Raw genomic sequence first — 21,217 nt, forward strand, 5'->3', positions numbered from 1 at the left:
CCAGAGCAGTGGGCAGCCATGCTAACAGCACCCGGGGAGCAGTTGGGAGTTAGGTGCCTCGCTCAAGGGCACCTCAGCCCAAGGCCGTCCCATATTAACCTAACTGCATGTCTTTGGAAGTGCATGGAGGATGTCTGTGTCACTAAGTACATCATCACATGAGTCAATCAGAAGCCACGGATGACCAATGAGGTATGTGAAATTCTGTAGGTGCGTAATGCTGCATTCAAAGCTGGGGATGTGGTGGTGCTCAGATCAGCAAGAGCCAACCTGAACTGTACCATCAGAGATGCAAAGCGTGCCTATAGCCAGAAAATCAAGAGCTTCTTCTATGACCCTACGAACACCAGGCACATGTGGCAGGGCATACAGACTATCACAGACTATAAGGCCGATCCACCACTCTGTGAGGATAACATAGACCTCCTAAATAAACTCAAAAAACATTTTGCACATTTTGAGGCACAAAATAACATTCCTGCAAGAAAACTGCTCCTAATTTTGATGAGCAGGCACTCAGTCTTGACCCAGCTGATGTACGTAGGATCCTGAGAGGAGTCAACATCCAGAAGGCAGCGGGTCCCGATAACATTACAGGACGGGTGCTCAAGGAATGTGCAGATCAGCTGGCTCCTGTCCTCATCAAAGACATCTTTAACACCTTGCTGAGCCAGGCTGTAGTTCCATCATGCTTTAAGGCAGCTACTATAATCCCAGTGCCAAACCCCCCACAATTACATGTTTAAATGATTACCGCTCAGTTGCACTCACACCCATAATGATGAAGTGCTTTGAGAGACTGGTTAAAGCCCACATCATCTCCAGGCTCCCCCCAACATTTGACCCGTTCCAGTTTGCCTACCATCCCAACCGCTCCACAGAGGACACTATCTCCACTGTACTCCGCCTGAGCCTGGCACATCTGGAGGAGAACAACACTTTTGTGCAAATGTTGTTTCTGGACTTCAGTTTGGCATTCAACATGACCATCCCCACAGCATCTGGTAGGAAAACTAGGCCTCTTGGGCCTCAGCACACCCCTGTGTAACTGGCTACTGGATTTCCTAACAAACAGACCCCAATCTGTATGGGCTGGAAACAGCATCTCCAGTGCCATCTCCCTGAGTACCGGCTCCTCTGAGGGCTGTATCCTGAGTCCATTACTGTTCACCCTAATGACCCATGACTGCTGTGCCAGGTTCAGTACAGATCACATTGTGAAGTATGCAGATGACACAACAGTGGTGGGCCTCATTCAGGATGACAACAAACAGGCCTACAGGGAGGAGGTGAGACAGCTGATGGACTGGTGCAATGGAAACAATCTGGTCCTGAATGTTGAAAAAACAAAAGATATCATTGTCAACTTAAGAAGAAATAGGCACAGTCTCACACCACTTCTCATCAATGACACCACAGTGGAGTTAGCCAGCAGCACCGAGTTCCTGGGGGTGTAGATCACGGACAGTCTGACTTGGTCCCTCAACATCGCCTCTTTTGCAAAGAGAACACAGAAGTGCTTGCACTTTCCATGCCAGATGAGAAGATCATACCTCCCCCTCCCATCCTCACCACATTCTATAGGAGCAGTATAGAGAGTGTACTGACCAGCTGCAGTCTGTTTTGGGGACTGCAAAGCCTCAGACTGGAAGATCATGCGAAGAGTGTTGAGGACAACTGGAAAAGATCACAGGTCATCTCTGCCTTCCATCCAAGACATTGCAGTCAAATGCTGTCTGACCAAGGCTCAGAACATTATAAAAGACCCCACCCATCCACATCACAGACTGTTCTCCTTGCTGCCCTCTGGCAAGAAGTTCCACAGTATCCGGAGCAGAACAACCAGGTTCTGTAACAGCTTCTTCCCCTAAGCCATCAGACTCCTGAACTCTAAATAATCCCTTCCCATATATATCTGGACAAGTACCTCACTATCCAGACTAGGTGTAATATCCTAGACACTGCTATAAATCCTTTATTGTGCAATATATATATATATATATATATATATATATATATATATATATATATATATATATATATATATATATAATCTCATTATCTCTAGCCGCTTTATCCTTCTACAGGGTCGCAGGCAAGCTGGAGCCTATCCCAGCTGACTACGGGCGAAAGGCGGGGTACACCCTGGACAAGTCGTCAGGTCATCACAGGGCTGACACATAGACACAGACAACTATTCACACTCACATTCACACCTACAGTCAATTTAGAGTCTCCAGTTAACCTAACCTGCATGTCTTTGGACTGTGGGGGAAACCGGAGCACCCAGAGGAAACCCATGCGGACACGGGGAGAACATGCAAACTCCGCACAGAAAGGCCCTCACCAGCCACGGGGCTCGAACCCGGACCTTCTTGCTCGCTAACCACTACACCACCATGCCGCCCGATATACACACACACACACACACACACACACAAAATAGTCAGGGTCAAGGATAGGTGACTCTGCTACTGGTAACATGTAACCCAGTACCACCTGCTGCATGGATGGGTAGTCGGCATCTAAACTGTCTCCCCCACCAGTGTAACTGGTAAGGTGGGTGGCATACCACCCTGCAGGACTAAAAACAAGACCTGTCAAAGGGTGGATGAGCTCTTTGCAAGCCAATGGCCAGCATGCAAAACAATATCCTCATACACTGTCCATGAATTCGGGAGTGGAGCCTCCCTCGACAGTTGACGTCTTAAACCTCTTCCTGTTGGCAGCTCCTGCGGTCAAACCAGCACTGATTGTATTGGCTCTGCCTCTCCATTTGACTCTGCTGGCAAGATCCACACTTTATTCAATGCCAGATTTGAAAGACCAATTTTTCGAGGCATTGGACAGCTTGATATCATCCATCCCCGATAGTGAACACCTACAGTGGTGCTTGAAAGTTTGTGAACCCTTTAGAATTTTCTATATTTCTGTGTAAATATGACCTAAAACAACATCAGATTTTCACACAAGTCCTAAAAGTAGATAAAGAGAACCCAGTTAAACAAATGAGACAAAAATATTATACTTGGTCATTTATTTATTGAGGAAAATGATCCAATATTACATATTTGTGAGTGGCAAAAGTATGTGAACCTTTAGGATTAGCAGTTAATTTGAAGGTGAAATTCGAGTCAGGTGTTTTCAATCAATGGGATGACAATCAGGTGTGAGTGGGCACCCTGTTTTATTTAAAGAACAGGGATCTATCAAAGTCTGATCTTCACAACACATGTTACACAACACATGTGTAACATGGCACAAACAAAGAAGATTTCTGAGGACCTCAGGAAAAGTGTTGTTGATGCTCATCAGGCTGGAAAAGGTTACAAAACCATCTCTAAAGAGTTTGGACTCCATTAATCCACAGTCAGACAGATTGTGTACAAATGCAGGAAATTCAAGACCATTATTACCCTCCCCAGGAGTGGTCAACCAACAAAGATCACTCCAAGAGCAAGGCATGTAATAATCGGTGAGGTCACAAAGGACCCCAGGGTAACTTCTAAGCAACTGAAGGCCTCTCTCATATTGGCTAATGTTAAATGTTCATAAGTCCACCATCAGGACAAAACTGGTGTGCATGGCAGGGTTGCAAGGAGAAAGCCACTGCTCTCCAAAAAGAACATTGCTGCTCGTCTGCAGTTTGCTAAAGATCACATGAACAAGCCAGAAGGCTATTGGAAAAATGTTTTGTGGATGGATGAGACCAAAATAGAACTTTTTGGTTTAAATGAGAAGTATTATGTTTGGAGAAAGGAAAACACTGCATTCCAGCATAAGAACCTGATCCCATCTGTGAAACATGGTGGTGGTAGTATCATGGCTTGGGCCCGTTTTGCTGCATCTGGGCCAGGATGGCTGGCCAGCATTGATGGAACAATGAATTCTGAATTATACCAGTGAATTCTAAAGGAAAATGTCAGGACATCTGTCCATGAACTGAATCTCAAGAGAAGGTGGGTCATGCAGCAAGACAACAACCCTAAGCACACAAGTCGTTCTACCAAAGAATGGTTAAAGAAGAATAAAGTGAATGTTTTGGAATGGCCAAGTCAAAGTCCTGACCTTAATCCAATGGAAATGTTGTGGAAGGACCTGAAGCGAGCAGTTCATGTGAGGAAACCCACCAACATCCCAGAGTTGAAGCTGTTCTGTACGGAAGAACGGGCTAAAATTCCTCCAAGCCGGTGTGCAGGACTGATCAACAGTTACCGCAAACGTTTAGTTGCAGTTATTGCTGCACAAGGGGGTCACAACAGATACTGAAAGCAAAGGGTCACATACTTTTTGCCACTCACAGATATGTAATATTGGATCATTTTCCTCAATGAATAAATGACCAAGTATAATATTTCTGTCTCATTTGTTTAACTGGGTTCTCTTTATCTACTTTTAGGACTTGTGTGAAAATCTGATGATGTTTTAGGTCATATTTATGCAGAAATATAGAAAATTCTAAAGGGTTCACAAACTTTCAAGCACCACTGTATATCTCCTCAGGGACTTCAGTGCCAGGGTAAGCAACTGCAGCAAGTCTTGGCCAGTGTGTCTTGGCACTTTCAGCATCAGGTGATTGAATGAGAACAGCCAGAGACTACTTGAGCTGTGTAGCTACCACAACCTTTGCATAACCAGCACCTTCTTCAAGAGCAAAGAGCCTCACAAAGTCACTTGGATGCACCCAAGATCGCATCATTGGCACCAGATTGACCATATAATCACACCTCGTTGTGATCTAAAGTACACTCTGCTCAGTCACAGCTTTCATAGCGCTGACTGTAACAGCGACCATGCTCTTGTGATCAGTAAAGTGAGACTTCAGACAAAGAAAGTCTACCATGCCAAGAACAGGGGCAAGCCATGTATCAACACCATTCATACGTCTAGTCAAGAGAAGAGGCGTCAGTTCTGTGACTCTGTTAACCAGTCTATTGCCCACGTTCCCTGGAACAGCAGGGACATTGAGACATGTTGGAAATCGCTTTGTGACTCCATCTATGAGTCTGCAGAAGAATCTTTTGGCCTGCAAGTTCACAAAGGGCATGTACACGAGTATCAACAAGGCTATTGGTCAGTGTAAATCGAAACCTGTACCCTTGAAAGCAAAAACGGGCAAGAAAATTATAGATCAAGGAGATCAGCTGAAATGCTGGTTGGAGCATTTCCTCAATCTTTACTCCACCCAAAATGTAGTAGCTGCTGCCGCTCTGGAGACAATCCCGTCCTTATCTGCCCTGGGAGATCTCGATGCGCTTCCTTCCATTGAAGATGTCAGTGAAGCTATAGACCACATTTCTTCTGGCAAGGCCCCTGGCATGGATGGCATCCCTTCCGAGGTCATAAAATGTGCTAAGTCAACCTTTTTACAACCTTTGCACAAGCTCCTCTGCCTTTGTTGGGAGCAAGGCAACCTGCCTCAAGAACTAAGGGATGCCTGCATGATCATCTTGTAAAAGTGCAAAGGTGACCAAGGGGACTGTAACAATTATCGTGTCATTTTGCTCCTTGTGATTATAGGGAAGATTTTTGCATGTGTAGTTCTGCCGTGCCTCCAGCAGCTGGCTAGTCAAGTTTATCCAGAATCTCAATGTGGTTTCAGATCTGGAAGATCTACTGTTGACATGATATTCTCCATCCGCCAACTACAAGAAAAATGTTGCGAGCAGCAGCAGCCATTGTTCCTCGCGTTCACTGACTTAACCAAGGCCTTCAACTTCATCAGCAGAGCAGGTCTTCTAGCAGTGCTCAAGAAGATTGGCTGCCCTCCAAGACTGCTAAACTTGATCACCTCCTTTCATGAAGACACATATACCACCATCCATGTAAACGGCGTGACATCTGACGGCTTCCTCATCTCAAGTGGTGTGAAGCAAGGGTGCGTTCTGGCTCCCACCCTTTTGGGATTTTCTTTTCGGTTCTCCTCCAGTATGCTTTTGCTGAGTCAGCCAAGGGTGTATACTTCCATACTAGGTCTGATGGAAGCCTATTCAACCTTGCCTATCTATGAGCAAAGACCAAAGTGAGAACTCTCTGCATCCGTGAACTCCTCTTTGCGGATGATGCGGCCTTAGTCTCCAACAGTGAGGCTTAACTCCAAGAGCTATTGGACAAATTTTCCACAGCCTACGCTGACTTTGGTCCAACCATCAGTCTCAAGAAGACCAAGATACTGGCACAAGGCACGCCAGCCTCTCCTCACATGGAAATTGATGGTTCCTCTATCGAGGTGGTCAACAAGTTTACCTATCTGAGTTCAACAATAACAGACAATCTCTCCCTTAATGATGAGGTAAGCAAATGCATAGCCAAGGCTGCAGGTGCAATGGCAAGATTTTGGGATCGTGTCTGGGAAAACAGCTACAGTGGTGCTTGAAAGTTTGAGAACCCTTTAGAATTTTCTATATTTCTGCATAAATATGACTTAAAACATCATCAGATTTTCACACAAGTCCTAAAAGTAGATAAAGAGAACCCAGTTAAACAAATGAGACAAAAATATTATACTTGGTCATTTATTTATTGAGGAAAATGATCCAATATTACATACCTGTGAGTGGCAAAAGTATGTGAACCTCTAGGGTTAGCAGTTAATTTGAAGGTGAAATTAGAGTCAGGTGTTTTCAATCAATGGGATGACAATCAGGCATGAGTGGGCACCCTGTTTTATTTAAAGAACAGGGATCTATCAAAGTCTGATCTTCACAACACATGTTTGTGGATGTGTATCATGACACGAACAAAGGAGATTTCTGAGGACCTCAGAAAAAGTGTTGTTGATGCTCATCAGGCTGGAAAAGGTTACAAAACCATCTCTAAAGAGTTTGGACTCCACCAATCCACAGTCAGACAGATTGTGTACAAATGGAGGAAATTCAAGATCATTGTTACCCTCCCCAGGAGTGGTCGACCAACAAAGATCAGTCCAAGAGCAAGGCGTGTAATAGTCGGCGAGGTCACAAAGGACCCCAGGGTAACTTCTAAGCATTTGAAGGCCTCTCTCACATTGGCTAATGTTAATGTTCATGAGTCCACCATCAGGAGAACACTGAACAACAATGGTGTGCATGGCAGGGTTGCAAGGAGAAAGCCACTGCTCTCCAAAAAGAACATTGCTGCTCATCTGCAGTTTGCTAAAGATCACATGGAGAAGCCAGAAGGCTATTGGAAAAATGTTTTGTGGATGGATGAGACCAAAATAGAACTTTTTGTTTTAAATGAGAAGCATTATGTTTGGAGAAAGAAAAACACTGCATTCCAGCATAAGAACCTTATCCCATCTGTGAAACATGGTGGTGATAGTATCATGGTTTGGGCCTGTTTTGCTGCATCTGGGCCAGGACGGCTTGCCAGCATTGATGGAACAATGAATTCTGAATTATACCAGCAAATTCTAAAGGAAAATGTCAGGATATCTGTCCATGAACCTAATGTCATGAGAAGGTGGGTCATGCAGCAAGACAACGGCCCTAAGCACACAAGTCGTTCTACCAAAGAATGGTTAAAGAAGAATAAAGTTAATGTTTTGGAATGGCCAAGTCAAAATCCTGACCTTAATCCAATGGAAATGTTGTGGAAGGACCTGAAGCGAGCAGTTCATGTGAGGAAACCCACCAACATCCCAGAGTTGAAGCTGTTCTGTACGGAGGAACGGGCTAAAATTCCTCCAAGCCGGTGTGCAGGACTGATCAACAGTTACCGCAAACGTTTAGTTGCAGTTATTGTTGCACAAGGGGGTCACACCAGATACTGAAAGCAAAGGTTCACATACTTTTGCCACTCACAGATATGTAATATTGGATCATTTTCCTCAGTAAATAAATGGCCAAGTATAATATTTTTGTCTCATTTGTTTAACTGGGTTCTCTTTATCTACTTTTAGGACTTGTGTGAAAATCTGATGATGTTTTAGGTCATATTTATGCTGAAATATAGAAAATTCTAAAGGGTTCTCAAACTTTCAAGCATCACTGTACCTCAGGGTTAAGACTAAAGTATTAGTCTACCAGTCTTGCATTCTCTCCAGACTCCTCTAGGCTCACAAAACATGGACCACCTACACCAAGCATGAAAAGAGGCTAAACAGCTTCCATCTATGTTGTTTGGGACGCATTATGAGTATCCCTTGGCAGGCTAAGGTACCAATCTCTGAAATTTTAGAGCATGCAGGCATTCTGAGCATATTTGGTCTGCTTAGCCAGAGACACCTGACGTGGCTTGGACACATCAAGAGAATGGACGATGGCAGGATTCCTAAGGACCTTCTCTACAGCAAACTGTCCGAGGCCACAAGGCCTGTTGGGCACCTAAAACTCAGTTTCAAGGACATTATCAAACAGGACATCAAGAAGACCAGCATCGGAGTCACAGATTGGGAAGAGAAAGCAGCAGTTCGTTCCACTTGGCGATTGGCTGTCAGACAAGGAGTGAGGGAGTCGGAAGAGAAAATGTGAACTATGCTTGCAGAGCGACGGCAGCAATGGAAGGAAGGGCCAGCAGCACCCCCAGCGTTTAAGTGTCATAACTGCGGTCGAGACTGTCACTCAAGAATAGGCTTGCTGAGCCACCTGCACAAGTGTGATAGAGTGTAAACCATCTCACAAGATGGACGGATGCCATAGATAGATAGATAGATAGATAGATAGATAGATAGATAGATAGATAGATAGATAGATAGATAGATAGATATGTACTTATGAAGCACAGTTATTATATTTTATTCAAGGTTTTGTTTTATTTTTTAAAGTATCTAATTGTAAATTTGATATTTTTGGTTACCGGACTAGGGGCGGCACAGTGGTGTAGTGGTTAGTGCTGTTGCCTCACAGCAAGAAGGTCCGGGTTCGAGCCCCGTGGCCGGCAAGGGCCTTTCTGTGCGGAGTTTGCATGTTCTCCCCGTGTCCACATGGGTTTCCTCCGGGTGCTCCAGTTTCCCCCACAGTCCAAAGACATGCAGGTTAGGTTAACTGGTGACTCTAAATTGAGCGTAGGTGTGAATGTGAGTGTGAATGGTTGTCTGTGTCTATTGCCGCTTTTCCACTACAAACGCGGCTGAGCCGTGCCGTGCCGAGTCGAGCTGAGTCGAGCTGAGCGGGGCTGTTGGAGTTGCATTTCGACTACAACCGCGCTGAACCGTGCTGGCTGGAAGTGGGTGGACACATTGGGTGGAGTTAGTGAAAGTGGGTGGACGTCACGTGATGTCGTTAAGCAGTGCAAACAGTGACATCAGTGACAGTGGCGGAACAAGTCAGAGCCGGGCCGGGGGCGGGGCAAATGACCGGGCCCTTTATTAAAGCTTATCATAACATCATTTTAGGCTACAAAATGTCCGCAACTGCGGTGATTACCAATTTCAACACTACCGGGTGCAACTATGTTATTTAGTACATCAAGTCCTTCAAACGAACATGTAACTCAAACAAAAAACATTAGGATACTGTACATGGCTCATAATAAAACATCAATAGCCTATACTGCGCACATTATTTGAAGGGCATACGAATGAGCGCTCAGAGGTTGCAACGGTGACAGGAAGAGTCAGAAATAAAAGGAGGGCGGTGCAAACCTCACTGAATGCACTGTGTTTACCAATTTCAACACTACCGGGTGCAACTATGTTATTTTGTACATTAAGTCCTTCAAACGAACATGTAACTCAGAAACAAAAAAACATTAGGCGACATACTGTACATGGCTCATAATAAAACATCAATAGCCTACTGCGCGCATTATTTGAAGGGCATACGACGAGCCTTGCGCTCCGCGAACTCGTCCACGATGCTCTGTATGTCACTGATTCAGTGAGCTTTTAAGCGGTAGTCTCACGACCCGGATAGTAAACAATAAACATGGAGGACATGGAGTCGTTAGTGTTGCTGGTCTTGGTGCTGTGGCTTGTTGTCACCGATAACGCCAACAGATACTGGCAAGAGCGTATAGATGAGGCGAGGCGCATAAGGCTTCAGAAATTCTCGTAATTCGTAATTATTCTTCTTCCGGGTTTGCGGTGTTTACAGATCCCAGCGTGCTCGCGGGGCGTGTGTGGGCATGTGAGGACACTCCTCCTCACCAATCAGTGCACAGGGGAGTGTCTGCTCACGCCCCCAACCTCACTCGGCACGGCTTGGCTCGCTTCAGCCCCACTCCAAAACGGTGCGGGTTTTAGGGGCTAAGCAGGGCTGAAGCGAGCTGAGTCGTGCTGGTTTTTGGTAGTCGAAACGCGAGCCGTGTCGGGCTGAAGTGAGCTGAAGCGAGCTGAAGTGAGCTGAAAAAGGGTAGTGGAAAAGGGCCATATGTGTCAGCCCTGTGATGACCTGGCGACTTGTCCAGGGTGTACCCCGCCTTTCACCCGTAGTCAGCTGGGATAGGCTCCAGCTCGCCTGCGACCCTGTAGAACAGGATAAAGCGGCTACAGATAATGAGATGAGATGAGGTTACCGGACTATGTGCAATAGTTATATGCAGCAATTTTATGATGTAAGCCAGTGGAATGAAATTTCATTCAAATGTGCATTCTGAATGTACAGGCGAATGACAAAGTTATCTATCTATCTATCTATCTATCTATCTATCTATCTATCTATCTATCTATCTATCTATCTATCTATCTGTCTGTCTGTCTGTCTGTCTGTCTGTCTGTCTGTCTGTCTATCTATCGAGAAACAAACACACACACACTACCAAATACACACTTATTAAATAAAGAAATACACACAAATAACTTATTTTATAAAATGCATACAAACACAGATTGTACTTCTGGAAACACACACACACACGCTGTGGTGAATATGACCTGTTCGATGTTGTATCCAGTGTAATGCGCGGCTCCGTATCCACCCACGAACACGGCCCCAGGGAGAGTGTAGAGGTAATTATACTCTGGAGGATCTGTAGGTCTCTTAAACATGTCCAACATCCTCTGTGTGATGAGGAACCCACCTACACACACACACACACACACACACACACACACACACACAGAGTTAATTATTAACAGTAACTACTAGATGGCAGCATAGTTCCATCTGAACATGAACATTTAAGGCACAAAATAGTTATTATAATACAACCCCGATTCCAAAAAAGTTGGGACAAAGTACAAATTGTAAATAAAAACGGAATGCAATAATTTACAAATCTCAAAAACTGATATTGTATTCACAATAGAACATAGACAACATATCAAATGTCGAAAGTAAGACATTTTGAAATTTCATGCCAAATATTGGCTCATTTGAAATTTCATGACAGCAACACATCTCAAAAAAGTTGGGACAGGGGCAATAAGAGGCTGGAAAAGTTAAAGGTACAAAAAAGGAACAGCTGGAGGACCAAATTGCAACTCATTAGGTCAATTGGCAATAGGTCATTAACATGACTGGGTATGAAAAGAGCATCTTGGAGTGGCAGCGGCTCTCAGAAGTAAAGATGGGAAGAGGATCACCAATCCCCCTAATTCTGCACTGACAAATAGTGGAGCAATATCAGAAAGGAGTTCGACAGTGTAAAATTGCAAAGAGTTTGAACATATCATCATCTACAGTGCATAATATCATCAAAAGATTCAGAGAATCTGGAAGAATCTCTGTGTGTAAGGGTCAAGGCCGGAAAACCATACTGGGTGCCTGTGATCTTCGGGCCCTTAGACGGCACTGCATCACATACCGGCATGCTTCTGTATTGGAAATCACAAAATGGGCTCAGGAATATTTCCAGAGAACATTATCTGTGAACACAATTCACCGTGCCATCCGCCGTTGCCAGCTAAAACTCTATAGTTCAAAGAAGAAGCCGTATCTAAACACGATCCAGAAGCACAGACGTCTTCTCTGGGCCAAGGCTCATTTAAAATGGACTGTGGCAAAGTGGAAAACTGTTCTGTGGTCAGACGAATCAAAATGTGAAGTTCTTTATGGAAATCAGGGACGCCGTGTCATTCGGGCTAAAGAGGAGAAGGACGACCCGAGTTGTTATCAGCGCTCAGTTCAGAAGCCTGCATCTCTGATGGTATGGGGTTGCATTAGTGCATGTGGCATGGGCAGCTTACACATCTGGAAAGACACCATCAATGCTGAAAGGTATATCCAGGTTCTAGAGCAACATATGCTCCCATCCAGACGACGTCTCTTTCAGGGAGGACCTTGCATTTTCCAACATGACAATGTCAAACCACATACTGCATCAATTACAGCATCATGGCTGTGTAGAAGAAGGGTCCGGGTACTGAACTGGCCAGCCTGCAGTCCAGATCTTTCACCCATAGAAAACATTTGGCGCATCATAAAACGGAAGATACGACAAAAAAGACCTAAGACAGTTGAGCAACTAGAATCCTACATTAGACAAGAATGGGTTAACATTCCTATCCCTAAACTTGAGCAACTTGTCTCCTCAGTCCCCAGACGTTTACAGACTGTTGTAAAGAGAAAAGGGGATGTCTCACAGTGGGAAACATGGCCTTGTCCCAACTTTTTTGAGATGTGTTGTTGTCATGAAATTTAAAATCACCTAATTTGTCTCTTTAAATGATACATTTTCTCAGTTTAAACATTTGATATGTCATCTATGTTCTATTCTGAATAAAATATGGAATTTTGAAACTTCCACATCATTGCATTCCGTTTTTATTTACAATTTGTACTTTGTCCCAACTTTTTTGGAATTGAGGTTGTAATAACATGGTGTGTGTGTGTGTGTGTGTGTGTGTATACACACCTGCGATGTTGACAGAGGAAATGAAGGCAGCGAGCAGAGCGAGCGATTCAGGAAGGGTAGAAGGAGCAAGACCTCCACCCATCAACACCAACCCACCTACTGCTGTTAGACCTACACAGACACCCACCATCATGATGCTCATCATCACTGTCATCATCCATGAGCGTGTGTGTGTGTGTGTGTGTGTGTGTGTGTGTGTGTGTGTGTGTGTGTGTGTGTGTGTCTGAGACCTGAGATGGCGTTGGTGACGGACATTAGCGGTGAGTGTAATGCAGGGGTGACTCCCCACACTGTGTGATACCCCACGATTCCCGCCAGGCCAAACGTCGTCACCATCTGTGTGAATGCAGCGTTGGGAGAGATGAGGCCCAACCCTATCACTGAGGACACACCTACACACACAGGAAAAAATTACATGTTAGTTTTTGTTGTCAGCAGAATGCCACCAGGGGGTGACACAGATCATAAAGGACAGGGGTGGGACAGGGGGTGGAGTTAATGCTACATGTTATTTACAAGTACTCTGTGTGTGTGTGTGTGTGTGTGTGTGTGTGTGTGTGTGTGTGTGTGTGTGTGTGTTACCTGCTGTGTAAATTCCAGCCGAAGTCATGGTTTTTCTGAACGGAGAAATCCCTGCCCTTTTCTCCATCTCCAGTTCAGCTACTGTTTTCTGTTTGGCTGGTGAAGCAGGAGGGGTGGTCCTTGGTAAAGGGGCGGGGAAAAGATTCTTACCTTCCTGTAAACAGTAAGTTACATTATGCTTTTAGTGATTACACAGTGAATAGAGTGTGTGATGTGGGACATGCACACAGTGGTGTTGTAATTGTGTTTATGTGGCTTATATAGTCAAGTGTGTGTGTGTGTGTGTGTGTGTGTGTGTGTGTGTGTGTGTGTGAGAGAGACACACACACACCAGCATGACCACGGTGCCTCTGATGACGTGGTCGATGGTGCCGTAGTTGAACATGTCACTAGGAGTGAAGTGGAATTTCTCTTTATCAGGACTGATGGCTTTCAGGAGCTTCAGCAGGTTGTTGGAGTACAGAGAGCTCGACTGAGTGGCCATGAGACTCGGCAGATCTGTATAACCGATGTGTGTTACTCCCTGTGGACATGCGCACGCACACACACACACGCACACACGCACACGCACACACACACACACACAAAATGTTCAGTGTCTTAGATTCACTTTGTAATTTATAGTCCTTTTCAATAATTCATGACCATTCCTTTTAAAATACTGATCTAAAGTGTATTCTCAGTTACAGTAATTTTCAGTTTCTGTGTGTGTTCAGACCTTGTGTATGTGCAGTTCTCCAGGTTTTGTTGTCTCTATATTTCCTCCTGCTTCTGCTGCCAAATCCACCACTACTGATCCGTCCTTCATACTCTCCACCATCTCCCTCGTTATTAACACAGGTGCTTTCTTACCTACACACACACACACACACACACACACACACACACACCTTTATTTATGTACAATATACACATCCAAACTGAATTATGTGCCTGAGGTTCAGTCATACACTCACTAACATTTTCTGGAAGTTTGTTTCTTTGTGTGTGTGTGTGTGTGTGTGTGTGTGTGTGTGTGTGTGTGTTAACCAGGAATAAGAGCTGTGGTGATGATTATGTCCACTTCTTTGCACTGTTTGGCGAACAGAGCCATCTCAGCCTCGATGAAATCTTTAGACATCTCCTTGGCATAACCTCCAATTCCCTCCCCAGATTCCTTCACATCCACCTCCAAAGGTTCCACCCCGAAAGACTTAAACTGCTCCAGTGCTGCTGGTCTAAAGGAAGAGAAACATCATGTGGTTCTACCTAACTATATTAAGTATTTCTTTCATGAATTTGAAAAAGGTCACACACACACACGCAAATTATTCAACCTCTTTTCGATGCTTTGATTCATTTCAAGCTTTAATATTTATTTTATTGGTAGATCCTTTAAATTCTTTCTAGAAATATGAGTAAGTACTTAAAATGAGAAACAAATAGATCAAGTCTTGTTTGAAATGAGTAAAAATGTCTAGAAATAGGCTGAATAATCAAATATTTAAGGTGCTTTCAGACCAGAGAAACTTCTTCATAGTTCTGAGAACTGCTGGAGGAAGTTCCCCCTTTTCTGTGTCTCCCCACTGCAGGACCTGTGGATGATCGTAGTTCTTAGAAAACTGTTTTGAGGGACTTTTTTTAGCTCCTGTTTCAGCATGGGTTCTCTCCCAGCACAAGAAGAACCCTGAGTGATGTAAATGTAGTGTGATTGGTGGAGCACACGAACCAATTCAGCACCAGCAACCGCTATTTAAAAAAAAAACATGTAAAGTGTTATTGGTTTCAACAACAGCTTTTAGCATTAATGGTATAAAATGGACAAAAAGTGACGTCCGGGCTTTCTTGAATGTACACTCACTGGCCACTTTATTAGGAACACCCTACATCCCCCTGCTGTTTTGTGCAGTTCTGTAATCAGCCGATCCCTCGCCAGCAGCACGACGCATCAGATCCCACAGATACAAATCAGGAGCTTCAGTTAATGTTCACAATGTTCAAACATCAGAACGGGAAACATTGTGATCTCACAGTGTGACTTTCTCTCACTGTGGTCTGGGTGTTGGTTTGATCCAGATGGACTGGTTTGAGTATTTCAGAAGCTGCTGATCTCCTCCTGGGGTTTTCACACACAACAGTCTCTAGAGTTTACACAGAATGGTGCAGAAAACAAAAAACACTGAGTGAGTGAGCGACAGTTCTGTGGGTGGAAACAAACGCCTTGTTGATCAGAGAGGGTCAGAGGGAAATGGACAGATTGGGTCGAGCTTTTTTCCCAGGAAGGATATAGTAACTCATATAATCACTCTTTACAACCGTGGTGAGCAGAAAAGCATCTCAGCATGCAACAGCAGAACAGAAGAACACATTGGGTTCCACTCCTGCAGCCAAGAACAGGGATCTTAGAACCAACAACAAGTTCCTATTAAAGTGGCCGGTGAATGCGTATGTGATGGAGGAAATACAGCATGATTTTGATGTGTCTAAGAGAAATTTAAAAATCTTCATGAGCATTTCCTGGTAATGTCCTGCTAGCAAGCAGCGTACATCACTTCAGCATTCCTACTGGTGTTACTGGTTGGGTTCAAAGCCCTTGAAGGTGTATAGTTCTCAGTGGAGCTCCACAGTGGGTAGTTCCTCTCAAATAAGTCCCAAGAGCTGTTTGGTCTGAAAGCACCTTTAGTTTAATATAAATCACAAAATATGAAATACTTGATAAATTTGACATTTATGTATATTTAAAATATTTTCACTTGATCATTTTTTTGCAGTGTGGGTCTATGACAAATAAACACTCACTACATAATTTATTTTTCCTTTTAACGCATCTCATTCCTGTGAGGGGAAAAAAAACAAACACTTCTTTCGTATTATTTTCAGTTCCTGTTAGTCTTTCTTTACACTCACCTGGTGTCGAAACCTCTCACAATGGCTCCCATAGATTTAGCAGCTCCTGCAGCAGCCAGACCGGCTACTCCACCACCAATCACCAGCACCTACACACACACACACACACACACACACACACACACACACACACATTTACAGTACAGAATATAACAGAAAAATGGAAAGCATGTTTTGTGTGTGTGTGTGTGTGTGTGTGTGTGTGTGTGTGTGTGTGTGTGTGTGTGTGAGATGCTGTACCTTTGCAGGAGGAACCTTCCCTGCTGCTGTAATCTGACCAGTGAAAAATCGACCAAAATGGTTTGCAGCGAGGACCACAGCCTTGTACCTGTACACACACACACACACACACAACTAAATGCTGTAAGTGCCTTTAAAGTCCCACATCTCGGGCAGCAGATTTGCTGAGTAAAGCATAACGAGAGAGAACTGTAGGTGTTTTCATACCCGGCAATGTTGGCCATGGAGCTGAGGGCATCATAGCCCTGAGCGATGGTGACTCGTGGTACCTGGTCCATGGCGAGCACGGTGCTGTGACGCTCTGCTAGTCTGTCCATCAGCTCAGCATTCTGTGCTGGATAAATAAAACTCACCAGAGTGCAGCCTTTCTTCAGCAGTGCCACCTCATGGAGGCCCAAGGAGTCATTAAACACTGGTCCTCGCACCTACACCCATTTACAACAACACAATATAATCACACACAACCTACGACCTGATTGGCATTTGTGTACGGTACATTCCTCACTTTCAGAACTAGGTCTGAGTTAAAAGCTCCCATGGTGTTTGTGATGGAGGCTCCTGCCGCTTGGTACTGCTGGTCTGAGAACTTTGCCTCTCGGCCGGCTCCTTCCTCCACATGTACTTGGAAACCCTGCTTCACCAGAGCCTCCACGCCTGCAGGGGACACCGCTACACGCCGCTCATTCTTTACAATTTCCTTAGGAACCCCCACCAGCAAGTCCTTATAACAAATACCTAGATAATAAACACAAAAAGGTGCTGGGTGCTATAGAAGCAGAATCAGAGGCACCTAAAACAGTACTGAGGCAGAACTTGAGGCAGCAATACAGGATTAAGGCTGTAGAGGAAGAACCAGAGCAACATCCAAATGAGCACTGAGGCAGAAAGAGAGACAGCATAAGCACATGTACACAGTCATTTAAGTATTAAACACACATGTTTAAAAATAAAAAAGCTGCATTAAGTTACTGAGGCAGAAATGAAGGCAGTTGAAAAAGCACTGAGACATGGAGGGTTACTTATTTTTTCAGAGTGGAACCGAGGATGTTAAAGTGTTATCATACGAGTATTCTGGCTGAAGACAGGCAGTGAAGGACTGAGTGATGAGGCAGTAATGGTGTACTGAGGCAGGAATACATGCAACACTCAAGTGAGAGTCAACTGGAGGCAATAACAGAGGCAATTAAAGAAGAATAAAAAAATTATCCATAATACATAAGCATTATGAAAATTATGAAGTCGGGATATAGATAAAGGAGTTATCTTTCACTACTCTTGTTCCTCCGTCAATACTTCTTCACTCCCTCTGTTTCTGCCTCAGTACTCCTTTACTACATCTACTGTGGTGCTTGAAAGTTTGTGAACCCTTTAGAATTTTCTATATTTCTGCATAAATGACCTAAAACATCATCAGATTTTCACACAAGTCCTAAAAGTAGATAAAGAGAACCCAGTTCAACAAATGAGACAAAAATATTATACTTGGTCATTTATTTATTGAGGAAAATGATCCAATATTACATATCTGTGAGTGGCAAAAGTATGTGAACCTCTAGGATTAGCAGTTAATTTGAAGGTGAAATTAGAGTCAGGTGTTTTCAATCAATGGGATGACAATCAGGTGTGAATGGGCACCCTGTTTTATTTAAAGAACAGGGATCTATCAAAGTCTGATCTTCACAACACATGTTTGTGGAAGTGTATCATGGCACGAATAAAGGAGATTTCTGAGGACCTCAGAAAAAGTGTTGTTGATGCTCATCAGGCTGGAAAAGGTTATAAAACCATCTCTAAAGAGTTTGGACTCCACCAATCCACAGTCAGACAGATTGTGTACAAATGGAGGAAATTCAAGGCCACTGTTACCCTCCCCAGGAGTGGTTGACCAACAAAGATCACTCCAAGAGCAAGGCTGGTAATAGTCAGCGACGTCACAAAGGACCCCAGGGTAACTTCTAAGCAACTGAAGGCCTCTCTCACATTGGCTAATGCTAATGTTCATGAGTCCACCATCAGGAGAACACTGAACAACAATGGTGTGCATGGCAGGGTTGCAAGGAGAAAGCCACTGCTCTCCAAAAAGAACATTGCTGCTCGTCTGCAGTTTGCTAAAGATCACGTGGACAAGCCAGAAGGCTATTGGAAAAATGTTTTGTGGACGGATAAGACCAAAATAGAACATTTTGGTTTAAATGAGTAGCATTATGCTTGGAGAAAGGAGAACACTGCATTCCAGCATAAGACCCTTATCCCATCTGTGAAACATGGTGGTGGTAGTATCATGGTTTGGGCCTGTTCTGCTGCATCTGGGCCAGGACGGCTTGCCATCATTGATGGAACAATGAATTCTGAATTATACCAGTGAATTCTAAAGGAAAATGTCAGGACATCTGTCCATGAACTGAATCTCAAGAGAAGGTGGGTCATGCAGCAAGACAACGACCCTAAGCACACAAGTCGTTCTACCAAAGAATGGTTAAAGAAGAATAAAGTGAATGTTTTGGAATGGCCAAGTCAAAGTCCTGACCTTAATCCAATGGAAATGTTGTGGAAGGACCTGAAGTGAGCAGTTTGTGAGGAAACCCACCAACATCCCAGAGTTGAAGCTGTTCTGTACGGAGGAACGGGCTAAAATTCCTCCAAGCCGGTGTGCAGGACTGATCAACAGTTACCGCAAACGTTTAGTTGCAGTTATTGCTGCACAAGGGGGTCACACCAGATACTGAAAGCAAAGGGTCACATACTTTTGCCACTCACAGATATGTAATATTGGATCATTTTCCTCAATAAATAAATGACCAAGTATAATATTTTTGTCTCATTTGTTTAACTGGGTTCTCTTTATCTACTTTTAGGACTTGTGTGAAAATCTGATGATGTTTTAGGTCATATTTATGCAGAAATATAGAAAATTCTAAAGGGTTCACAAACTTTCAAGCAGCACTGTACTCCTTCATCAATTTTTCCTTCAGTGCCTTTGTTACAGCCTCAGCTTGCTTTAATGCCTCTATTCCTGCCTCAATACTGTCACTGCTTCTCTCTGCCTCAATACTCTTTCTTGCCCTTGTGACTGCCTTAATACTCCTTTACTGCATCTGTTGCTGCCTCAATACTCCATCTCTGTCCCTCCTTCAGCATGCCTTCATTCACCCATTTCTGCCTGAATACTGCTTGATTGACTTTGGTAGTGCTTCAGTAACCCTTTATTTCCCCGCCTGCTGTATCTCCCTCTTATCTGAAACATCCCTCAGTGTGCCTCAGCATTTATGTTCTGACTCTATTTCTGCCTGAACACTATCATTCGCCATTCCTACTACAGTACCTTCATGCTCTGTCACTGCCTCCATTCCTGTCATAATATGACCCCTGTCCCTCACTCAACACTCCTCTATACCCCAGTTGAAGTATTGAGTCTGGACTAGAGTCGATTAAAGCAGTAGGCAGCACCTGAGGCAGCTCACGCTCCAGCAGTTCTGGCACAGCCCTGCCTCACGAGCTCAGCTTTCACATTTCTTCTCATAACCAACATGGCCGCTTCCAGTGACACCAGGACATTATTAGCAGCTGGTTGGCTGAAATCCAATACGTCCTGGCCTGTACCATCTCACTGACTCACAGAGTTTAAATCCGACATAACGCTCACACTAACACATACAAAACTTTAAAAGTTACTGGGAGAAAGTCTGTCTCTCCACTCTCTCTCTCTCTCTCTCTCTCTCACACACACACTAGTTTACATTAATGTAAAAGGAATGGTCATGGCTGTGTAGCTGTGTTGCGATCACCTTTATTTGACCTCTCTTTTACCTCCAGTGATAAATTTCACAACACAAGAATAAATTATTTTTACATTGAAGGACTTATACATTTACAATCACCTCAATCTGCTTTGATTTACAAATCATTTTTATTTTACAGCAAATTAATAAACAGAACAGTTTCCTTGTGTGTGTGTGTGTGTGTGTGTGTGTGTGTGTGTGTGTGTGTGTGTGTGTGTGTGTGTGTTATTTACTCTTGTGTGTAACACGCCTGCATTATTCTTTTCTTACCTTTCGCTGCATGTTGGTTCCAGAGTGCAGGAATATTGTGGAAACGTCTGACAGAGATGCCACACATACACTGCAACAACATGGACATGATTCACACACTCCTTACACACTCCTCACACACACACTCCACACACTCTGTGCCGTCCCTAGGTTATTAAACAGAGTGTCTCTTGGTCACGCTCCTGTGCTCATGGTCTTCTCACAGAGGAACACCAGCACCCTCTCCTTTTCTATTCCTGTGTGTGTGTGTGTGTGTGTGTGTGTGTGTGTGTGTGTGTGTGTGTGTGTGTGTGTGTGTGTGTGTGTGTGTGTCTTGGGCAAAGGCTCCGTGACATTAAGGGAGAACATGGTAGGACAGCCAACTCTCTCTCTCTCTCTCACACACACACACACACACACACACTGCCAAGATAGAAAAACAGCCTATAAATCTGGGATTGGAAGAAATATTCAGGTGTGAAAAACATCCCCACCTGTGACCAACTCCTCCCATGACATTACTTAATGTCCAGTACAGATCTTCCCCTGTAAAAAAAAAAATCAGCCCTCAGCCTGAAAAATATACATTGGTTTAAAATAATTTCCCCCATGGAAAGTTGTGACTATCTGCTCATAGGCCTTGGTCAAATTCAGGCTTATATAAAAACGAGTAATAACAAGCTAATCCAGGAACTCACCAACATTAAGCATTTAGTACATTGGTTTAGAGCAGGGGTGGGCAATTATTTTTTCCATGGGGCCAC

At 44.0% G+C, this 21,217-nt stretch overlaps 1 protein-coding gene across 1 annotated transcript in view; it reads right to left on the reverse strand.

The window, feature by feature from the left end:
• Positions 1–20,745, reverse strand: part of LOC132888231 (NAD(P) transhydrogenase, mitochondrial-like) — an 85,230-nt gene extending 64,485 nt beyond the window's left edge. Inside the window, exons 1-12 of the mRNA XM_060924308.1 lie at positions 20,475–20,745; positions 16,931–17,160; positions 16,633–16,850; positions 16,426–16,513; positions 16,186–16,274; positions 14,329–14,516; positions 14,018–14,151; positions 13,631–13,822; positions 13,300–13,453; positions 12,948–13,109; positions 12,718–12,828; positions 10,796–10,941 (exon numbers count right to left, since the gene is read on the reverse strand). Coding sequence (XP_060780291.1) covers positions 10,796–10,941; positions 12,718–12,828; positions 12,948–13,109; positions 13,300–13,453; positions 13,631–13,822; positions 14,018–14,151; positions 14,329–14,516; positions 16,186–16,274; positions 16,426–16,513; positions 16,633–16,850; positions 16,931–17,160; positions 20,475–20,562 — 1,800 coding nt within the window. The 5' untranslated portion in view covers positions 20,563–20,745. The remainder of the gene's footprint in view (positions 1–10,795; positions 10,942–12,717; positions 12,829–12,947; positions 13,110–13,299; positions 13,454–13,630; positions 13,823–14,017; positions 14,152–14,328; positions 14,517–16,185; positions 16,275–16,425; positions 16,514–16,632; positions 16,851–16,930; positions 17,161–20,474) is intronic.
• Positions 20,746–21,217: the final 472 nt, after the last annotated feature.

This window comes from Neoarius graeffei, chromosome 6, assembly GCF_027579695.1.
Source record: "Neoarius graeffei isolate fNeoGra1 chromosome 6, fNeoGra1.pri, whole genome shotgun sequence".
In the NCBI taxonomy this organism is placed as follows: Eukaryota; Metazoa; Chordata; class Actinopteri; order Siluriformes; family Ariidae; genus Neoarius; species Neoarius graeffei.